The sequence below is a fragment of the Varroa jacobsoni genome, unplaced genomic scaffold (genome assembly GCF_002532875.2).
Source record: "Varroa jacobsoni isolate VJ856 unplaced genomic scaffold, vjacob_1.0 scaffold_1227, whole genome shotgun sequence".
In the NCBI taxonomy this organism is placed as follows: Eukaryota; Metazoa; Arthropoda; class Arachnida; order Mesostigmata; family Varroidae; genus Varroa; species Varroa jacobsoni.
Genome location: NW_019214129.1, coordinates 157,116 through 176,413, shown reverse-complemented (window position 1 = coordinate 176,413; position 19,298 = coordinate 157,116). Strand labels below are relative to the sequence as shown.

The window sequence follows — 19,298 nt, the reverse complement described above, 5'->3', positions numbered from 1 at the left end:
ACTTCTCTAGCATTGCACACGACCTAATTACAGGCTCGTCGGTGACAAACAACGCAGCCCTGACATACGCTATCCCTAAAGAAGATCTCATTGACGGTAGACAACATAACCTTAGCTAGGTGCTCTACCTAATTTTACCAACAAATTATTACTTGCTGTCGCTGCCATCAAGTCTACCAACTTGTAGTTCGCAGTTCAAAACAATTGCTTTAGTATATATACATAAATCGCTAGTATCTACGTAGTAAGCACCAGCATCTTGAACATAATCCGGTTATCATTATTCCAACTACTTGTACTCCTCCTACTACGGCCATACGAGTGCACCCGCGAGCAACCGTGTAGTGTGAGGGGCATCAGGTTTTGATTGAGTGAGCTGATAGTCAATGAAAATGATCAATATCGCTAGTGTCTAATTATTTCAGAGTTAAATACCTAAAAACAATCAATAATTTAACTAGGTTGGAACCCGGCCTTCAGACGGTGTCTTGGCGACGTTCGTAGTTCGAGTCGGCGTGATGCCGACGTCTAAGAAATTATGTACATGAACCGAACTGACCCTTGAGTTTACGAAAAACTAAACCCAAACGCACTATAGAACAGACGGATAACACCAACGTAAATATATATCAAACCTGTGTCTTTGCGGTGTCGAGATACAGCTAATGAAGTAGCAGTTGTTAGCATAACAAATTAAGTTATAATATTTTAAGCTATCATACATGACAGCATAGAGCATATGGAATTCCTAATTGAAACATGAGTTCATTGTAGAGGTGTCAAAGCTACAGAAAATTAACTGGCTTTATCAACTGTAAACATTTTTTTTTTATCTAAGACTATGAATGTTGATTTTCATCGTTTCATCGCACGTTGTTGCGGCTCATATTTTTGGAAATTTTTTTCTTAGAAAATTAGAACGATGTTACTCTCGAGAATTTTATCTTAGGCGTAGCTAAAGCTAACTACTATATATATAAATGTATAGTTTTGTTTTGCTGTCGGCTTCGTAGGGTATTACGAGCCCAACCTAATGAGCACAACAATTCTCAAAGTTAGTTATTTCCACGTTAGCGCTCTAGTCCAATGCAATGACACGTAGGACAACATCAGATCGTTCTAGACCAAAGGTTCTTTCCAATCCTGCAAGGCATATGCAGGGTAACGTAGTCCTGTCTTGCGTGCTTAGTATCTGACTTATTCGTTGAAGTTGCTACAAAAAGACTTTAAATAAGAGTAAAGATGATTAAATTTGATAAACTCTGGGGAATTAGCTGCTCAGACAGGAATCCGCCGCCGCACAAGAATAATACTTAATATCATATTTCTGTAGGGAAAATGTCAGTTTGAAATTCATGTTAAAACTATTCTAAAAGAGAGTGCAAACAACAAAAAGTACAACACTGCTGCCCCATACTAGAGACCAAATTAGAATTTGAGAACAACTTTAGCCGAAGTAATTATGGAATACTTATACTTTCCAATTTTCTAAAATTGTTGATCAGACTCCTTATCCTAAAATTCGGAACAAAGTACTTAAGCTTCTGTATGTGACCAAACAGAATACGTTAGCAATAAAATGTAATTTTACTTCAAGCATGTTGATGAAGGGTGTAAGAGAGTCAGTATTTTAACGCACAACAGAGACATAATTAAATCACACACAAGTCGAAACTATTATTAATAAACGGTTACGTAGAATATTACTAAGATGTTTCAAGGCTACATTTAAACTTTTAACTGTCCTCTCATACAATTCCTCAAATTGGTAGGCAATGCCTCTCAAATTTAGTGCACCTACTATCTGGTCACTTACCGACTATTAATACCGAGCTCTGGTTACTTCATATGGGACTATAATTCTATGCAACATACACCATAACTGCCCATATATGTCCACCATTACAGAATAAATATGTTACTATTTTTAATGCCTACTGCCTGTTGTAAATAAGACAGATGGAAATGTAATTTTTGGGAACATTCACATAATGGGATCATTAACTGCAACTCGCAACGGAACATGCTGTTTTCCGTAAAATTATATTTCTATCAAAGATTCTAGCTTAATTTCACGCAGGATTGTTTCAGAATCTCGATGTAAGTTGCCACTATCAATGTCTTTTAACTTCATACAAATACATAAAAATACATTTGGATTCATTAAACATTCTAATAAAAATAATATGGATCGCTCATCAGCAAACTTGAATCAGGAAATCATTTTATAGAAACACGTATACAGTTTGGATTCTATTAAACTTTATATCGAAGAACCAATACGAATGTTATCGTTGCCATAAACCATAACAATAAAAGAAAATAATAGTCATTTGTCAACATAGGGTATGGGGATAATTTCTGTGTATTTCTTGTACTTGTTACGTTATAAAGTTACATAGTAAATAGAAATACGAAAAAGATGTACTAATTGATACGTAATTTTCTACATGATCAATCAGTAATATGGCATATTATCAGTGGTAGTTAATTAAAGATGAATGTCTACATTGTAACAACCGGCGATCAGAAGTAGTTAATTGAGTAACGTTACAATAGAGATATCTTCGGTAAAGATTCTAATTCGTTCTCTCTGCAGTGCAAATAATATGAGTAGGCAGTCCGTTTCGGCTTTGTAGATAAGAAAACATAACCTCCAAGCGAAAGTAAACTAAATTAAACAGCCTCTCATTGTCGTATCGATTGCAGGTAACTACTAAAAACAAGGAAGTGGTTTTGTCGAACACCGTCAACGTCTATAGGTATATGTATATCATAGAGTAAGATAACTGTGCATAAGGCTTACAAAAATATTTGTTTATGGCTATTGTCGCTTACTATCATCAGCCATGGTAAAGCTGAGAAACGACTTTATTTGAAGCAACTTGCTCCTATCCCGAAAAACAATTTCCGGAAAATTAATACTGTCAGATCAATGAACAAACAAGTGTTTTATACGTTTTGGTTATGTTACACTGCGCATCGACATTCTACGAACAAGCTTTAAGATGTTAGTCAAATGAATTTCGAAATGTACAATTACACGCTATGAGTTTAGTTTTTGAAATTTTTCCATGAAATCTTAGATCTGGAGAATGTATGAATGACCCCCGTCGGTATCCGATGTCCATGAGGACTGACTGAAGGAATTTTTGAAGGAAGGTGATCGACAAACTGCTCGTTAAATGGTACAAAAGATAAGCTGCAAATACCAAACCGTTGTCAGGCCTATTGAATGTATCTAATTTTACCAGAGGTTAGGGGCCTCGGTGCGTCGCGAACTGAGTTTGACGTATACGAAAACAAGGTTTCTCTCATTGACCCTACATTTTGTGCAACGCTGGACAACACGCAGCTACAACGACAGGAATTGTCACCGGCGATGAGGAATAGCGTCTCCACGTTTACGCGAAGAACAGACAACTTCGGGAGATACGCTTAAATCCAAGGTTAAGAGTGATCTTTACCAGCAAAAGGATGATGATTTACGTCTGGTGAACTGAAAATGGCTTATGCATTAAAAAATACTTGAAAAGAACAGGAAGGGATTGATCCGACTGATTCTCACCGACGACTCGCGAATTAAATTGTTAACTGTACACTTAACAATAAAGAGAGTCTCGAAACCTAGCTGGATGAGTTCCGTAACACCAGAACGGAACACTTCTGGCGTAAAAAAAAAATAAGAGAGTTGCAAACAATAATAAAGAATACATATTAAATTAATTTGTTACTAGAATTCAGAGGTAATGCTATGGTTTTCGCTAGGTGAAAGGAACATAAATTACTTATGTCCAAATCAAGTAGGTCTTAAACGAAAGCAAAAAAAAAAACCAACAGAAGCTCCAAAGCAAGGTGGCCTGAAATAAGAAGATTCTTTACGTTTGTGTCTTTTAATGATCCGAGCGCAGCCTTGTAAAAACGAGAAAATTGCGAGAAAACTGTAAAAATTAAAAATACGCTGGAATCGATGCACAGGCTTTATGGAATCTATACAACTATATGCCAAGCAAAAAGAAAAGTTATTAGAGAGTTCTATCAGACGAATGCGCAGTGATCTCGTAATTCCAGATGAATAATGGAGTAGGCACCTCAATTGAAAGGATGCTCAGGCACATTAATGAGCCCTCTAATAAGCACAGAAAAGCTTCTGAAGGAATCTCTCTCTGTACCTGCGAAATGCTAGGTCTATATTTATGCGTCCCATTGTCACCGGTATTAGCTGGGCATATTAGTCGGATGAACTTTCGAATCTACTTAAGAAGGCAGGAATCTAACCTCCTCGCCGTGCAAAATCGCGAAAAGCATCATTAGCGCAGTTATATGCAACAACACAAATTAATAAGCCTTTAGCTACGAAAAACATTTTGCATACTGCCCTAAATTGTTTATCATTTTTTTGCATTTCAAATACCAAAACGAACGGACTACATTCGCTAATCATTCGACACCTTTTGATGTTTTCTATTTTAATTCCAAATCTGCGTTCAAGATGGTCATCCATATAAAATTTTTCGATATCCTATCAAGCTACAGAACGGCCATGCCTTATCAGCTGAATAGCAGCCTTCTAACACCATTGTGGGCTAGCGAAGGGCTACAGTCACGCGGACAAACAGCGAGTTGCGTGGTTCTATCCTAGGACCGGATATTTTCATCTCTGATTTAAGTAACAGAGAAGCTTCTTTCAGTCACTTAAATCCCGATATAACTATTGTGATGTATACTGATTGCATATAGATGTAATATCTGTGTCTACAATAGAAACATTCAAAGAAAAACAAAAAATGCGCTTAACATACTTTATATAACAATTAATTTACAAGTCTAAAATTGTAATCAAATCGGCATTGTACTTAAATCGATGAGTGGATACTCCACTGACAATAATTTGAGCTCAGCAAACCGAATATATGACCCTGACATACATTTACAAGTTACAATATTAACCAAACTCCAGTGTGACAATAAAGTATGGGGTATCATAGCATGGCTTTTCAAAAACAAATAGTGTTTTATGTTAATTAAGAGACACACTCGATATACAACTCAAAGGAACCTCGATTGAAAACACTTTATGCCACCTTTTGCCCGCAAACAGAGCATAGACATAGACGGGAATTAATAGCTGCATCGGCGTACTACATAGCGTTTCGAGATCCACGTGATTAATGTCGAAAATTTTCTAGAGCTAAAAAAAGGTAATCTTATTAGATAGATAATTAGACTTGATTTTGGTTCAAGAATCTCTCTGTGTCGGACAGAAATTTAGGGTCAGACTAACGCATCCGAAACCCGTTGGCCGTTCACAACTGAGATGATAGCAATAACAAATGCTTCTTGAAATAATCGTTCCGTATCTGATAAGTCTACGCCCTGTGGTCACTTTACTGTTCCAACTATGATGCCCGTGCTATAATTTGATGACATATCCTCTTGTTCCTCAAAATAATGCTTTCCATACACGCATACAATACCTCGTTGTTCAAAGCTCTTATTTCTAAATAACAAATAAGAAGCATTTTTATGTCTGTCAGTAGAGTAGTTGGTTCTGATATATTAAACTCCCATTGGCCGAATCGTAAATATACATTCAAGTGCATGCAAGCACGCAGATTGAATCTCCATTGGGCTGTGGCCTTTATGTATTGCTAAAAAGCAAGCTCAATTCTTAGGCAAAAAGCACACGCATGCATCGCACTCTTACAGCAAAATTTCGCCTCCCCTTCTAAACTCAGGTCTTCCGGAGTCTGTATATTTCATACGGCCCAGTTCTCTCCAGAGTTCTCCATAAGAAGGAAGGAAGCAGCAGTGCATGCTTGCAAAATTCCTCCTGCTAACTTATGCTGCTTCGACAGTCTTCATCTGAGTAGGATAACGTTAACGGTTCCCTATCTCCGAATAGAATCTTCTCGATTTCGATAGCACTGGCTCGAAGCATTGATTAACATCATGCAGCATGAATGCCGCGCGTGTGCCATGCTTGGCGGTCGGGCAGACGGCGGGACGAAAGAAAATATCTTAGCCAGTGGAAGCCTATGCCTTCTATAAAGAGACCTCTCTCATTCAATATCTTACCACGGATCTAATGTAGCATCTTGTACGTGCGGTTGATCGGATTCAGTCCCAGCGGAGACCACAGCGTCCTCATCCAAATCGTACCCGCTGCACGATGCAATCCATTGTAATGAATATCCGTATGAATTAGCCAAGCTACCTATTGCTAGCGTGTCGGTCGGTCGACTGGTAAATCCGGAAGATTCTATCGGTTCTTTTAGTTAATATCCACAATATGTGCGCATATATTGAAATGGCTGGTGATAGTAGCCATGGTCAGAATCGTAAATTCAATTGCACTGAAGTGTAGCTCTAGATGAGGTAAAAGACGATGGTTTAACGATAAAACACTTGAATGGGGATATTATTCAAAGAAGAATTGAAAATTATTTAAATCTGTGCACGCAGATCTATTTTAGAGTTCGTATGCTAAAACGAAATTGGAAGCGATTCACATTTTCATACATCAAAAACATAAAATAGATGAGAATAATTATATAAGTTAATCAAAGTGAATCATCGGAAAGATTTGATCTTACTCAGATTACTTCTATTCGATTATTCTATCGGTTTTTCGTAGGTATTAAATTTGTCTAGAAATATTCGTTGCTCATTCAATTTTCGAGCGCAGGCACTGCAAAGCGTGAAAACGTAAGAATGATTTTTAGGTTCGAAGCCTACTTTTTCCATATCTTATACTTATCGATTTCGTCTATTCCTAATTCAATACCCGATGTCTAAATTTTGTCTCATATTGTCTCAACATGGTGCAAACTGTGACTGGGAAAACTGCGCAAAAATTCTGTAACCATTTCTTGTTCACACCGACAAGAGCTTACAAGGACATTTTACAATTTTTAATAAAAAAATTACATCTTGATGGAGAATTAAAGTCAAAGTTTTCACGAAATCATTATTGCGTTAATTAATTTAATAACATGGACATTTCTCTTTATCAGCAAAGGGGTTTTTATTTAAATGAATTGAAGGTAATTACTTCATTTTTAGTAAAAATAGTTGGAAAGGATTCTGACTTACAGTAAGAAGAAGAAGATAAACAGAAAAATTTTATCTTGTAATAATAAAGAAGTGACTCTTGTTCTTTGGTAGCAGCAAAAAGCTCAAAAATATATGTAATAATTGTAAGGATGAACAATAACAATAATAATAAATGTAAAATAATTCAAAACTTGTAATCATAGGCAAAGAAAATTACTTTAACTCTTCAGATAAAAAATATAAAATGCTCTCCAAAATTCGTAAAAATACAAAATGTGACATGAATGAGAAGGATTAGACTTAACACATATTGAAGGTCAGTATATGATTAATCAAAGAGCCTGTCAAGATATATACCGAGCTACACACTAGCTGTTTATTTATGGCAGATAAATAGAATGCCTTTCAATGCGGGCTATATCCTAGAGAAATGCACGATGATTTCTATTACAGTATTAGTAAATTCATTTTTTATACTTTGTTTCTTGTATTCATGTGGTCTATAATTACTTTTTTTTTGGAATCATATGAACGTTATGCCACATCTAGCACATTTTCCGCTTGTAGGTAAATTTGAATTAAAAAGTAAATTAAGTTTTCATTTTGCGAATGAGGTCACTTTACGAGTGCATATCTTCTACTGTTATATAAAGACAGCTCAATAACGCAATTCGCTACTATTTGCACTTGCGGCAATTACCTTTACAAGTCTGTATGCTCTCTCGAAAAAAAAAAACAGAAAATTTTAACTTCTCTCCTACCGTATTTGGTTGATGAAAGTAAAGCAGATATATTTTCGGTATCCTCTATAACGAGCTGAAACAAGTCACAAATTACAAATTGAAATATAATAGCAGACAAGCTTCCTCCTAAGGCAGTTACTGTTGGTAACAAATTTAGCCGATTTTAGTTAGTCCTCCTACAAAATGTTCACCGGATAGACTCTGTGTGTGTTTAGATATAAATTGGCAATTCATTAATATTATGAAATTTATTATTATTATTATATAAGACGAATTATATATCTTCTTATATTATTATATAAGAAGATTATTTTTTCTTATAGAACCATTTTTACAGATGTGTCTATTTACATGTCTGTTTTATGTTCCGTTTGGTGGACGGTAGGCACGAGAGCAAAAAATATGAACTGCGTGTCTTGTTGTAAGAATTTTCCGTGTATGATGTGCAAGCCATCCTGCTCGTTGTAAATTATATCTTACATTTAATTATCAATCATGCCAAGTTGTGTTAAACCTTGTTTAAAATAAGAGCAACGAATTTTCTGTGTAACTTTCTCTAATGATCGCAAATGTATGAAAATATAATATATGTTTATTCGTCAGTGCTAAAAATTATCGGTGTACTGTCTGAGGCAGTGCACACGATAAACAACGGTGTAATAAAAAATGCCTTGTTTAAAGTCACTAGCAATCATAATTAAATACATCTATTCGACATGTTAGAAATAAAGAAAATGTAGCAACTAAGTAGATTATGGCTCGTCAGTTGTACACTACGTAAGCTGAATGAACAACAATCGCACTAGAGGAATCTGCAAGTAAGTATTTTCCCTAAACAACAACTTAATTTTGTGTAGTTATAGGTTCTTACCCGTCATTCCAATTAATGAATGGTACTATTATACGAAATAGAAATATTACATTCAAATAATGACGGCATAAGATTACCATGTAATACTATTTATGTCGGCTGAACTATGGATCACTTAGTTACGTCAGGATAATAATGATTAACATCTCCACTTTCTAAAACACATAAATAGAAAACTCGTTTTGCTATTTTCAGACAATATGATTGTATATGGGCCTTATGGCATTCTTTATTTGCTTTAAAGAGTGGTAAATTCTTTTAAGGTTTATGCCATATGTATATATCAAGCTATAGTATGACTTACTAAAGAAAAAATCGCATATATGCGATTCGATAACATTCGATTTCCAATCAGTAAATTCTTATTTAAATAGATACGTCGCTTTACGGAATTTTACATTGAGCTTCTCTTCTTTTAACTTAAGCATTAACCAGTAAATTGGTAAAAGTACACAGTTGCACCTAATATTGAATTTTAGAAATTTTCAGCTTATGGATTGCTGCCAGTTTCTGTAAAAACTGTCTGATATATAAGAGTAATATTGTACCTTTACATTTGCGCGGCTGACATTAATAAATTAAAACGTGAAGTTACAACTGAATACATTTTTGGGGTCATTAATTACCACAATTTAGCGCTTTCAAATGCAAAATTTTCGTACAATTTCGTAACGACGTCCCTATGCATGACTCACTCGCGGTATAATTTTAAATAAATCCGTCACCTGCGAAATACATTTAAATGACGAATTTACGCAGCGACAGCAGCTGAAATAAATATATCAAATAATATATATAAATACATATGACTGGCCGCCTCTACTCGTGTCTATATTGGTTTTCAGACCAAACTTTGCAAAGGATTTGCAGATATCTGTTTGCCTCATTTTAAAACAACGTTTGATTGTTTTAAAATGAAGTAGAAGTAAAACCTGTCAGCGTATTTGGATTTTTGTGAATATCTTTCAGTACTGAGAACAAGGCACTTCTTTCCCTTTAATGCTTAGCTTTGGTTTAATACAAAAACGTTGATAAAGATGCGAAAATATGTTGAATACATAGTACTCATGAACTGATAATTTTATTATCATTAACGTTTTAGCCATGATGGTTTGATAAATCTGCGAACTATTATTATATAAACAATATACCCTTTATACTAAAAAACACCAGTGGCGATGAGCTAGTCTCAGGTGCTTCGATTATATTGATTGTGCCATTTGTTGATAGGGTGCGCCAAATGGTAATTTATATGGAGTTCAGTTTAAGACTACTTAGAAGATTATAGCATTAGTTTGTCATTCTTATGGTCTAGAGCTACTGAAAGAAGTTTTGATTTATGTGCCATCGTAAAAGCGAAGGTAGAATCGAAGACGACTGCTTATTAATACTAATTAATATAAGCTTTCTTTCATAATTCTCTGGAACATAGTTATTGATAGTTATTGCGAGAAAAACATTCGTTTCAGTTTATAAAAGTTCCGTGGTGACCGATAACAACTAATACATGGGATAAATTATTTTGGCATACTGTTCATGGATAGCAGTTCGTAGACCGAGTCTAATTGGTGATACTAAAACAAATAATAAGGACCACTTTTCTGCGCAGCCATGATACGATTAAAGTTAGAGAATACGTTTCTTGGTTGTGATACTATGTGACCCAATAAAGTAACTAAAAAAATTAAAAAATTACATAATCTCTCTAAATAAGTCATAAGTCAGTTAGAAACTATAAAAGAAGTTTACAGGCCGAAGAATATATGAACCGTATGAGAGATCAATATGTAATCTGCGTATATCTAACCATAAATCTGCGTATATCAATATGTATTCTGTTGTCTGCGATAAGTTTATACCTAACTGAATCGACAATAGATCACAATTTATTGAACAGTTCATTGTACGCGATGTATGTAGGGTCTCTGTTCTTAGGGAAAATATTCTTCCCCTAACAATTGATTACTTGCAATTAGTTTTAGAATTTCACTCGGATTGTGGACATGCTTTGATTTAAACAGAAACTCAAGGTGGTACACATATTTATTGTTATTGACGTTTCTGACGAACAACATTGACTACAGAGAAGACAGAAGTTAGCTGTTTTTGTTTACATCCATATTTGAGTAATTTTAGTTTGCTAATATATAAAGATTGTTAAATGTAAAAACACTGAAAAACTTTTATGATTACTTTTGTGCTGCCTCTACTTACTTCTTCACAATACGTTTACAATGTAGGGCACCCAAATTTAACATGCATTCATCTGCTGTTTTTGGTATCGGAAGAAAATCAGTTCTTTCCGGAATAAAATGATAAATCCATCATTTTCGGTACCTGAGTATCCAATCTTCCCGCACTGGGGAAACCTCAGCCTAAGTTACCAACTTTTTTCCTACCCAAAATCAACGATCTACATTGTTGCCAGTTCTTCTTCCAGTAGCTTCTAAAAGGCCAGAGGAAGTTTTTCATGAGACACACTGGAAGATTCCCAACTGGATTTAAATTCAAAGGATTTGGGAATTCACTAGAAAAGCTCAAAGAGCTATTTTTAATACTCCTGGGCTTTTGATACAAGAATGAGTGACCTTTCTAGGTAGGAGAGTATGAAATACCAATTAATCCATCTAGGTAAACTCCAACGGCTAGTTTTTCTAGGATGTTCTTCATTTTTGTCCATTTTAAACTCTTGCATTTTGGCGCGTTCAGCCTTCTATCAGCCCAACACTTAATTTCGCTAAAATATTTTGTATGCAGCATGTTTGAGCGCGTAATAACAAACTTACACCCGCTAAGATTTTTTGACACACAGTTATATATTAAACATTTCTTTGGGGATTAGAAAAGGAATATTTTGAAACTATTCCTTTAGTTAGGGGTTTAGGTTCCGAAATAAAACCATCATCGCAGTGGATAATGGTTGTATTGAACACGCATAGCCATTAAAAATGGTATTTCTAACGTAAAATGTTTCGTTGAAATATTTATCTTAAGATACAGTCTTAGAAATAATTCAAAAGAAAAAGTTTGAATTTAAATGCTCCAGCTTGTACATATTCGGTTAGAATATAAGCAAAAGTTGTTTCTCTTTGATGTTCCCTTTCTTTTTTACCTTTCCATCGTCTACTTGCTTCTATCTCGCCTTTTATCAAGATCGAAAAGCTGTTGAAGCAGCCTGAAATAGTTGTGCCATGTGCAGTAAGGACACTATCTTAGAGGACTGGCCGAAGGAATTTCAAGAGTTCAAATATGGAATCTCGGACTTGAAAGATGTGGCTCACCCCGTTAACTACCCAAAGTCGATAAGGACGTTAAAAGACAAGCGGCTAGCTAATTGGCCGTGAGGACAAGCTGCAGATACTAACAGGCACTTTGAATACACATCATTTTACTAAAAATTAGAAACTTGGTTAAATTAGTTAACTTGGTTAAACTTGGTTAAATTATTAAACTTGGAAAAATTAGAAACACAAATGAAGCGCATGCTTCTCACTGATTTCCGATGTCCCTTATAATAACAGGTTTCGATACATAATTATTGCGGGTGACGAAAAGTGGTGACTCCATGTTGGTACAGACCAGCGGAATTAATGTGTTTGGTCGAATAGGAAGGGTACTAAATGTATAAAAAGGTATGTTAAGGAATGACTGAGATGTGCGGAAAGCTCGACAAAGATGTGTATGACGCAGTTGCATGGCAAGTTATTACTTGTCATGTCCATATCATGCCACATATGGTAAACCGCGCTGCAAAAACTTGAAGGTTCTGTTGAACCCACCCTAGTCTCTAAATTTCGCCCTGACGGTAAGTGGCAAACGAAATTTGTAAAGAGAGTTTTAAAAACTGGATATCAAGAAGACGAACTGCAGTAGAGATCGTGTGGAGAATATTTTCGTATGCGTCTCTGAACACGAAGGTCGTACACAACAGACACGATAACGCGGCACTAGTTTCGCAAACGAGGTTCTCTTTGTAACATTTTAGTTCGCTCGATGGGCGCCTCATTTTCATTTTTATTATGTTCCACTCGAATTAAGCAATTTAATTAAATATACATTCTTAAAAACGGTGGTTGTAACAAGCCAGGATCCATGCATACTAGACTGTATAATTAAAGCATGTTCTCTGTCTACAGTTACTTGTTACGAATTGATTCAATCGATTAATATATCGCGTTTAATTACTCAAACGTAATATTGGAGATAACGGTCGTGGAAATAATAATACAGTAAACAAACCTTAACTGAAACTTTTTTGGCAGTAATATTAATCATTGTTTGTAGAAGGTATCGTGGAAAAATATTTAGTACGAGTCCGGCGAGCTCTTAAATTAGTAAAAAATAATTTGAGGAAAGTTCCATCTTCTGAAATGCAGGTCAAAATCATCAAAGGCTAATACACAATTCAAAAATGCAAAATCGAAATTCCACGCCTACTTGAATCATGGTATGATGCCGCAGCAACTGCAAAACCAAATTGATTTACTAGCAAAATCGAAACCTGCGAAAATATAATCAAAATCAGCAAAAATGGTACCTTACATTAGTTACATTAGTTAATTCCTCTCTTTTAGATCGGATTAAGTGAAATAAATTTGGGACTAACAAATACACATTTTTAGCACCGCATATATCATTCTAATCTCCTCTATGATATTTATGGTCGAAATTGATCCTCACCGTGCCAAAATAGTAACCTTTAAAAACGGGAAAGTTTTACCGATACGAGTGGAATATTATCTCAACACAACTAAGTCTTAAATGCGCGCTGGTTTACGGTCGAAAGCCCGTTTAAAACTTGAGTCCTTGTGTACTACATGTGTAAACTACACGCGCAAAGAATAAAACTATAACTTCGTTAAGAAAAAACAAACACAAAACGATGTTGCTCTAGTACAAATAATCTCTGTAACCTAAAACAAACATACCACACGTTTATTTACTTATCATGTCAACCATAAGACCGCTAGTAAATATTACCACGGAAAGTTTATTTACATAGTCATCCACGCATTCTACTGTCGTATATAGACATTCCGCGTTGCAAAGGCTTCCGAGGCTAATACCTACGAATGCGCAGACAGCCGATCAGTCGACCACTCCTTTTGCGCGGCTTTGATGCCACTATAGCACAGTTGGAAAGCTATTCTAAACTTTACATGGGAAAGCCACCTCCACGTTTGCCGCTCGCATTCATTTGACGCATCATGTTTTGAATGCCTGAAAAACCACCCATTTGTTGAAGAACACGAGGATCGATCATCTTAGCCATTTCGGCGCTCAATTTATTCATTTGAGCCGGATTCACGTTACGTGCAAGATCATTGCCCTTGAAAAGTCCTTTCATGCCGCCCATCTTCTTGACCATTGCTGCGAACTTTGTGTACTGGTTCAATAATTCGTGCACTTCAAACGTGGAACAACCAGACCCTCGGGCCACTCTGAAGAAATCAAATACAAAAAAAAGTTATCAGAATTAAAAAATAAGACCAGTTTCTATGGCGGAAACATTTCGAAATGTCATTGTCCCATTGTCATTGTTTCATTGTCCCAGCTGTCATATCAGCGGGCCAACTTGAACACCTACATAAGTGGTGTATAATGATAATCACAATAAACAATGTAACAATAATAAGGTATAAAATGAGTTTTAAACGGCGTTTTGCATTCACCGCGTTAAGTAGAAGATATGTATTCAATAAACCTTGTAATCCGCGTTTGCTGCCTGGCGAAGAGTTTTGCGCCTTCTCGATCATCAAGTTCTTCATCCGTCATTGAGTCCATCATTGTCATGAGCCTCTTGAGCCGAGCCATCGATTCCTGTTCATTTCCCTTAGACATGAAATCGGCGCTAAACCCTGTAAATTAAATTATCGATGACTGGTGAACTAAGAAAAGCGCGAAATTTCAACAGGAAAAAAATGAATTATTCTAATCATGTGTCTAATCATAAGAAACCTAATCAAGAACCACCTATTATACATACCAGGAATCATGCCCATGATCTGGTTAAAAGGTCCCATCTTCATGATGTTCTGGAACTGTTCATACATGTCGCGCAGGGTGAATTCTCCATGCTTGAGCTTTTCGATAAGCTCGTGGTTCTCGTCGAGCTTTAGTTCATTGACCTTGTCAATGAGGCCCTCAATGTCACCCAAACCAAGAAGTTTCTGAATGAACGGTTTCACACGAAATGGTTCAAAATCGTCGATATGCTCTCCAGTACCGATGAAGATTACTGGCGATCTCGTAGCGGCAACCGCGCTCAAAGCACCACCACCCTTAGCATGACCGTCCAATTTGGTAATAATCACCGAAGCAACATCGACTTTTTCTTTAAAGGCACGCGCCTGCAACTCGCAAGCCTGACCAATTGACGCATCCATAACGAAGATTACATTGTCTGGACTAACAGCATTTGATACCTCAAGCATTTCTTCAAATAAAGAATCCTCTTGTTTATGACGTCCCGACGTATCGACGATGATTATCTCAAAATGTTCAGCTTTAAATTTCGATACACCATCTGCTGCGATCACGACAGGATCCACCTCAGTATAGCTACCGTAGAAGGGAATTCGAGCCTGAAATAAAAGAGAACCTTAGCGTCAAGACAAAAAATACATAAGCCATTTTTAATAGCCATCGAAGTCCATTTAATTCCAACTTGACACAAAATATTTTAAGAATGCAAGAAATCAGTGCGGTTTGTAATTGACATCCAATTCGGATCAGTACTTTACTAGTGTAAATAGATAATGAGATAGGTCCTCAAAAAATTGGCACACCTTGGTAGCATTCTGCTTGAGTTGATCAAAGGCTCCAGCACGGAATGTATCAGCGCAGACAAGTGCAGTTTTCCAACCCTTCTTCATATAATAATAGGCAAGCTTAGTACACGTTGTTGTTTTTCCCGATCCTTGCAATCCGACAAACATTATCACATTACTGCGACCTTTCGAGGGCTGCCACGCTCTTACACCGGGGTCGACAAGTTTCACCAACTCTTTAAATACTGCAGACTGTACCACCTTACGCCTATTCAAACCTGAGATGTAACAGTTTAATAATAGTCCAGTAAGAGTAATTTTCTAAAAAAATTATGCATGATCGCTTTACTACTAGTAGGCTATAACAAAACAACCTTCTAGCGGTGGTGGTCAAAGAAGATGGCTTTCTAAAATTTCATTTAGTTATGAAACGATAGATTCAGTTTTCATATATATATATGACGCGTGCAGCGTCAACTACTGGAATGGATACGCGCTTGGCTGACTAAAAAAACGTATAAATTTGGTAACTTAATATATGAACTGAATTAAAGGAAATCAAACTAACATTGGCTTCTTGATCTTTGTTCACAGAGTTTTCTTACCAACGGCCATCTCGTCAATGTCGATAGCTGCTTTAACATTCTCACGCAGCTGTTTAACCAGGCGAACATTGATATCCGATTCGAGTAGAGCAGCGCAGATCTCCTTAAGCATAGAATCAAGAACCTGTGAATGTAATAAAAAACAATAGTCGAGTGTATAACGTTTCGCTTTATTTATCTTACCGATTTGCTGTATAGTAGGCTAAAATAGGACTTGCTGAATTACAATAAGCGTATTTTGTCTTAGTCTTGGTTTCACGCAAACGGTGCATTTTTATTCTTTTTAATAAGCTATATGGAATCTCTTGAATATAATCCACAATTAAGTAAATCAGAGTCGTAACACTAAGCAAGCAGGATTAGCGGATTTGCCCGAGGTTTACTACCATTAATAAATAATATTAACTTGAATTTAAGTAAAGGTTTTAACGATAAGATCATGCTAGTCCAGCATTCAAAATACACGTTTCACTATAGAACTACACAAAAAAATCGCAATACTTTCTTTATAAATCAGTTCTCATTTTAACAAAACCTCTTCATCAGCAATAATAAACCATGGATGTAGTAGAAAATTAATAATGCCAACCATCCATTACCATCGGACAGATACAGGAACAAACTTGCTGCGCACTATCAGTATTTCAATAATCTACCAGTTATATACACTGGACTGACATCTGAACGGACTCGTTCAAGATTTTCGAGCAAATGAGCTAAAGTCTCTTTTAATGAAACCAACTTTTTTGGACTATAGCGAATAAATTATAAAAACAATTGGTTTTTCGCAGTCGAACTACTACTGGACCTGAATTGCACTTTTATGCTGGATTTGTCGTTGTAACATCTAGCAAAGCGGGTTTACGCCCTTTTCAGGAAAAACCCTAAATGTGCCTAGCTCTGCTCTCTTATGCTGTAAAGTAGTTGTAATATTTTAATAATATTTCTTTCTTCTCTTTCGAATAATAACAGATATTCCAACCGTGTATATGCAGATTAAGAAATTGATGTCTACCTCTTGGTTGATGACAGTGGCCGTCGAGAGGTTCCGGAGGGCGCTGGTAATGCGCCGTCCTAAATCTGCTAAGACCATTCTGGCAAATCTGCAATTAGAGTTACATAAAATATAAAATTAGTTACACTTTACGTTTGATAAATTCGAGTTGCTGATCGAAATGGCTTAGCTGGTAGCGCGCTCTGTACAGTTATCAAACTAATGCTGGCGTACACATGAGTCCAGTTAGCCCTGAGGACCAATAAAAGCTTTCTAATAAAAAAATCTTTAATGCGCCATTTCATTTGGTACAATATTGACAGTAACCGTAACCGTGCGTGAAGAGTACCGATTCTCACACACATAACGCCCGCCTAATAAACCGTAATTATTACTGCAACAAACACGTCTTGCATGTCTGTATCTCACTTATGCAACAAATATGAGAGCCAACAACTGGTAAAATCATACTACATAAAATACTTCACATCGAAGGCTGACAATCCGCAATGTAAGTCCGCTTTTCGCTGGTTTCGGAAAAACACTGAAGTGCGCTCACTTGTGCCGTGGCTTCTTTCTTGGACAAAGTTCGCAGTAACACTTTACAGTTTAAATCGGAGTAATTCTATGTATAGGGCGCAGAGCCTGAAAGTCAGCTGTGGACTAAACACCTTTTCTGAAATCGGGTTGACTAGTACATAAGCTTCCCCCCAACCAAAAAAACCAAATGAAATCTAAATCAATGATTCGTTAAAAAAGCTTTTCTAGTTCATGGTTACATCACGGTAATGGTCGTGTGTGTCAAAGGAATTATAGCGTGGTTCATTTGCTATAACCAAAAATGCATACGTTATTCTGTTAATACATGCAACTTCAATGAAGCATAACTCATTTCTTGTATATTTTTTATTAACTACTCTAGTAAGTACTCTAGTAGTATTAACTACTATAGTAAGGTAAGTTGCTCGAAACCATTATCACATCGAATAATATTACGTTTAATAGTAATATGATGTCGAAAGCTTGTTCTGTAATTAGTTATAATATCCTTCCATATGCTCTTATAATTTCATATTTCTGCTATCAAACTGAAAAGGAAAATGGTTATTGCATTTATTATTATAAATATAATAACAATTGTTGCTTAAGTGCCACGTATTTGTATCGGTCATCGGCAACTTGAGACTGCCTTCGAAAAACATCTGGCTTTGAAAAATGTGAAATTCGCTATTATCTGGTAGATCAGTGGCAACTAATGGCTCCAATGTTATCATGAAGATGCTTATGCTACTCAAAATTATTCCGGGAAAGTCAAATGTTCACTATGTTTTATGAGCCACAGCACCTTCATTTTGACTAGCAATATAGCTTGATCTCAGTTCTTCAATTTTAATAAGATTTTATTCACTCTAGGTTAATTGCTGACACCCATGGTCCACATTTGGTTTATGTCCCCTCTGTCATGGTATAAATCTAAATTTCCACTGCTTATATGTTCAACGAAGATGCGACTTTCAATTTGTTAACCTTATTTCTTTCTGTGTTAATCATTAATTAAATTTCGTCAATAATTAGGTTTTCTTAAAAGTCGTTACTTCAAATTCTTCGGATGTATCTATTTACATATATATTCAGTAATGCTTGATTACCTGAAACCTATGAATCTACTTGATTGGTTTTTAACCTTCTGCTATCGTATCGCTAGTTTATAAATCTCCAGTAAGTGGTTACAACTACGACAGCTGTTTTAAATCTTTATTTCGTACTTAACAATGTGATATATGGAAGATAAAAAAGTATACTTGAAACTGCAGTCTTTTTATAAATATCTAATGACACAGATTAATTCGTGTACGCAAGTTGACTAGTGCTAGCGTCTATATAGAATACTCACGTTTATTTGCGAGTTTTTCGCACAAAATGTATACACGTTGCCTTTGGTAACAATAATAAAAAAAACTATGCCTAATCTTTCAAAGCAGTTATGCCCGTACAATATTCTTGCAGACAGTTCTTCTGCTATTTGAGCCTGCTTTCTTGACTTCTCGACAACATGATGATTTGGAACATTCCATAGATGGATTAATGTTCGAAGAGAACCAGACAAGAACAGTAACAACAACGATACACGGCAAGGGCGATTCGAAGTACATAACAAAAGAAGCTGTGATGGCCATTATAGATCGAAATATTCATACACAATTCGACTGAGCGTGTAAACGACACGAGCTTCTATTAAGATCATCCCATTTTCACAGC

General features: G+C 36.0%; 1 protein-coding gene across 1 annotated transcript; it reads right to left on the bottom strand.

Moving 5' to 3' along the window:
* Positions 1-13,640: 13,640 nt before the first annotated feature.
* On the bottom strand, positions 13,641-19,107 carry Srp54k (signal recognition particle 54k). Its single transcript, XM_022846392.2, has 7 exons — positions 18,934-19,107; positions 17,061-17,148; positions 16,046-16,169; positions 15,459-15,718; positions 14,657-15,254; positions 14,375-14,528; positions 13,641-14,111 (listed from the first exon to the last, which is right to left on the bottom strand). Exons 2-7 carry the CDS (start codon positions 17,136-17,138, stop codon positions 13,826-13,828), a joined length of 1,500 nt encoding a protein of 499 aa, XP_022702127.1. The 5' UTR covers positions 17,139-17,148; positions 18,934-19,107; the 3' UTR covers positions 13,641-13,825.
* Positions 19,108-19,298: the final 191 nt, after the last annotated feature.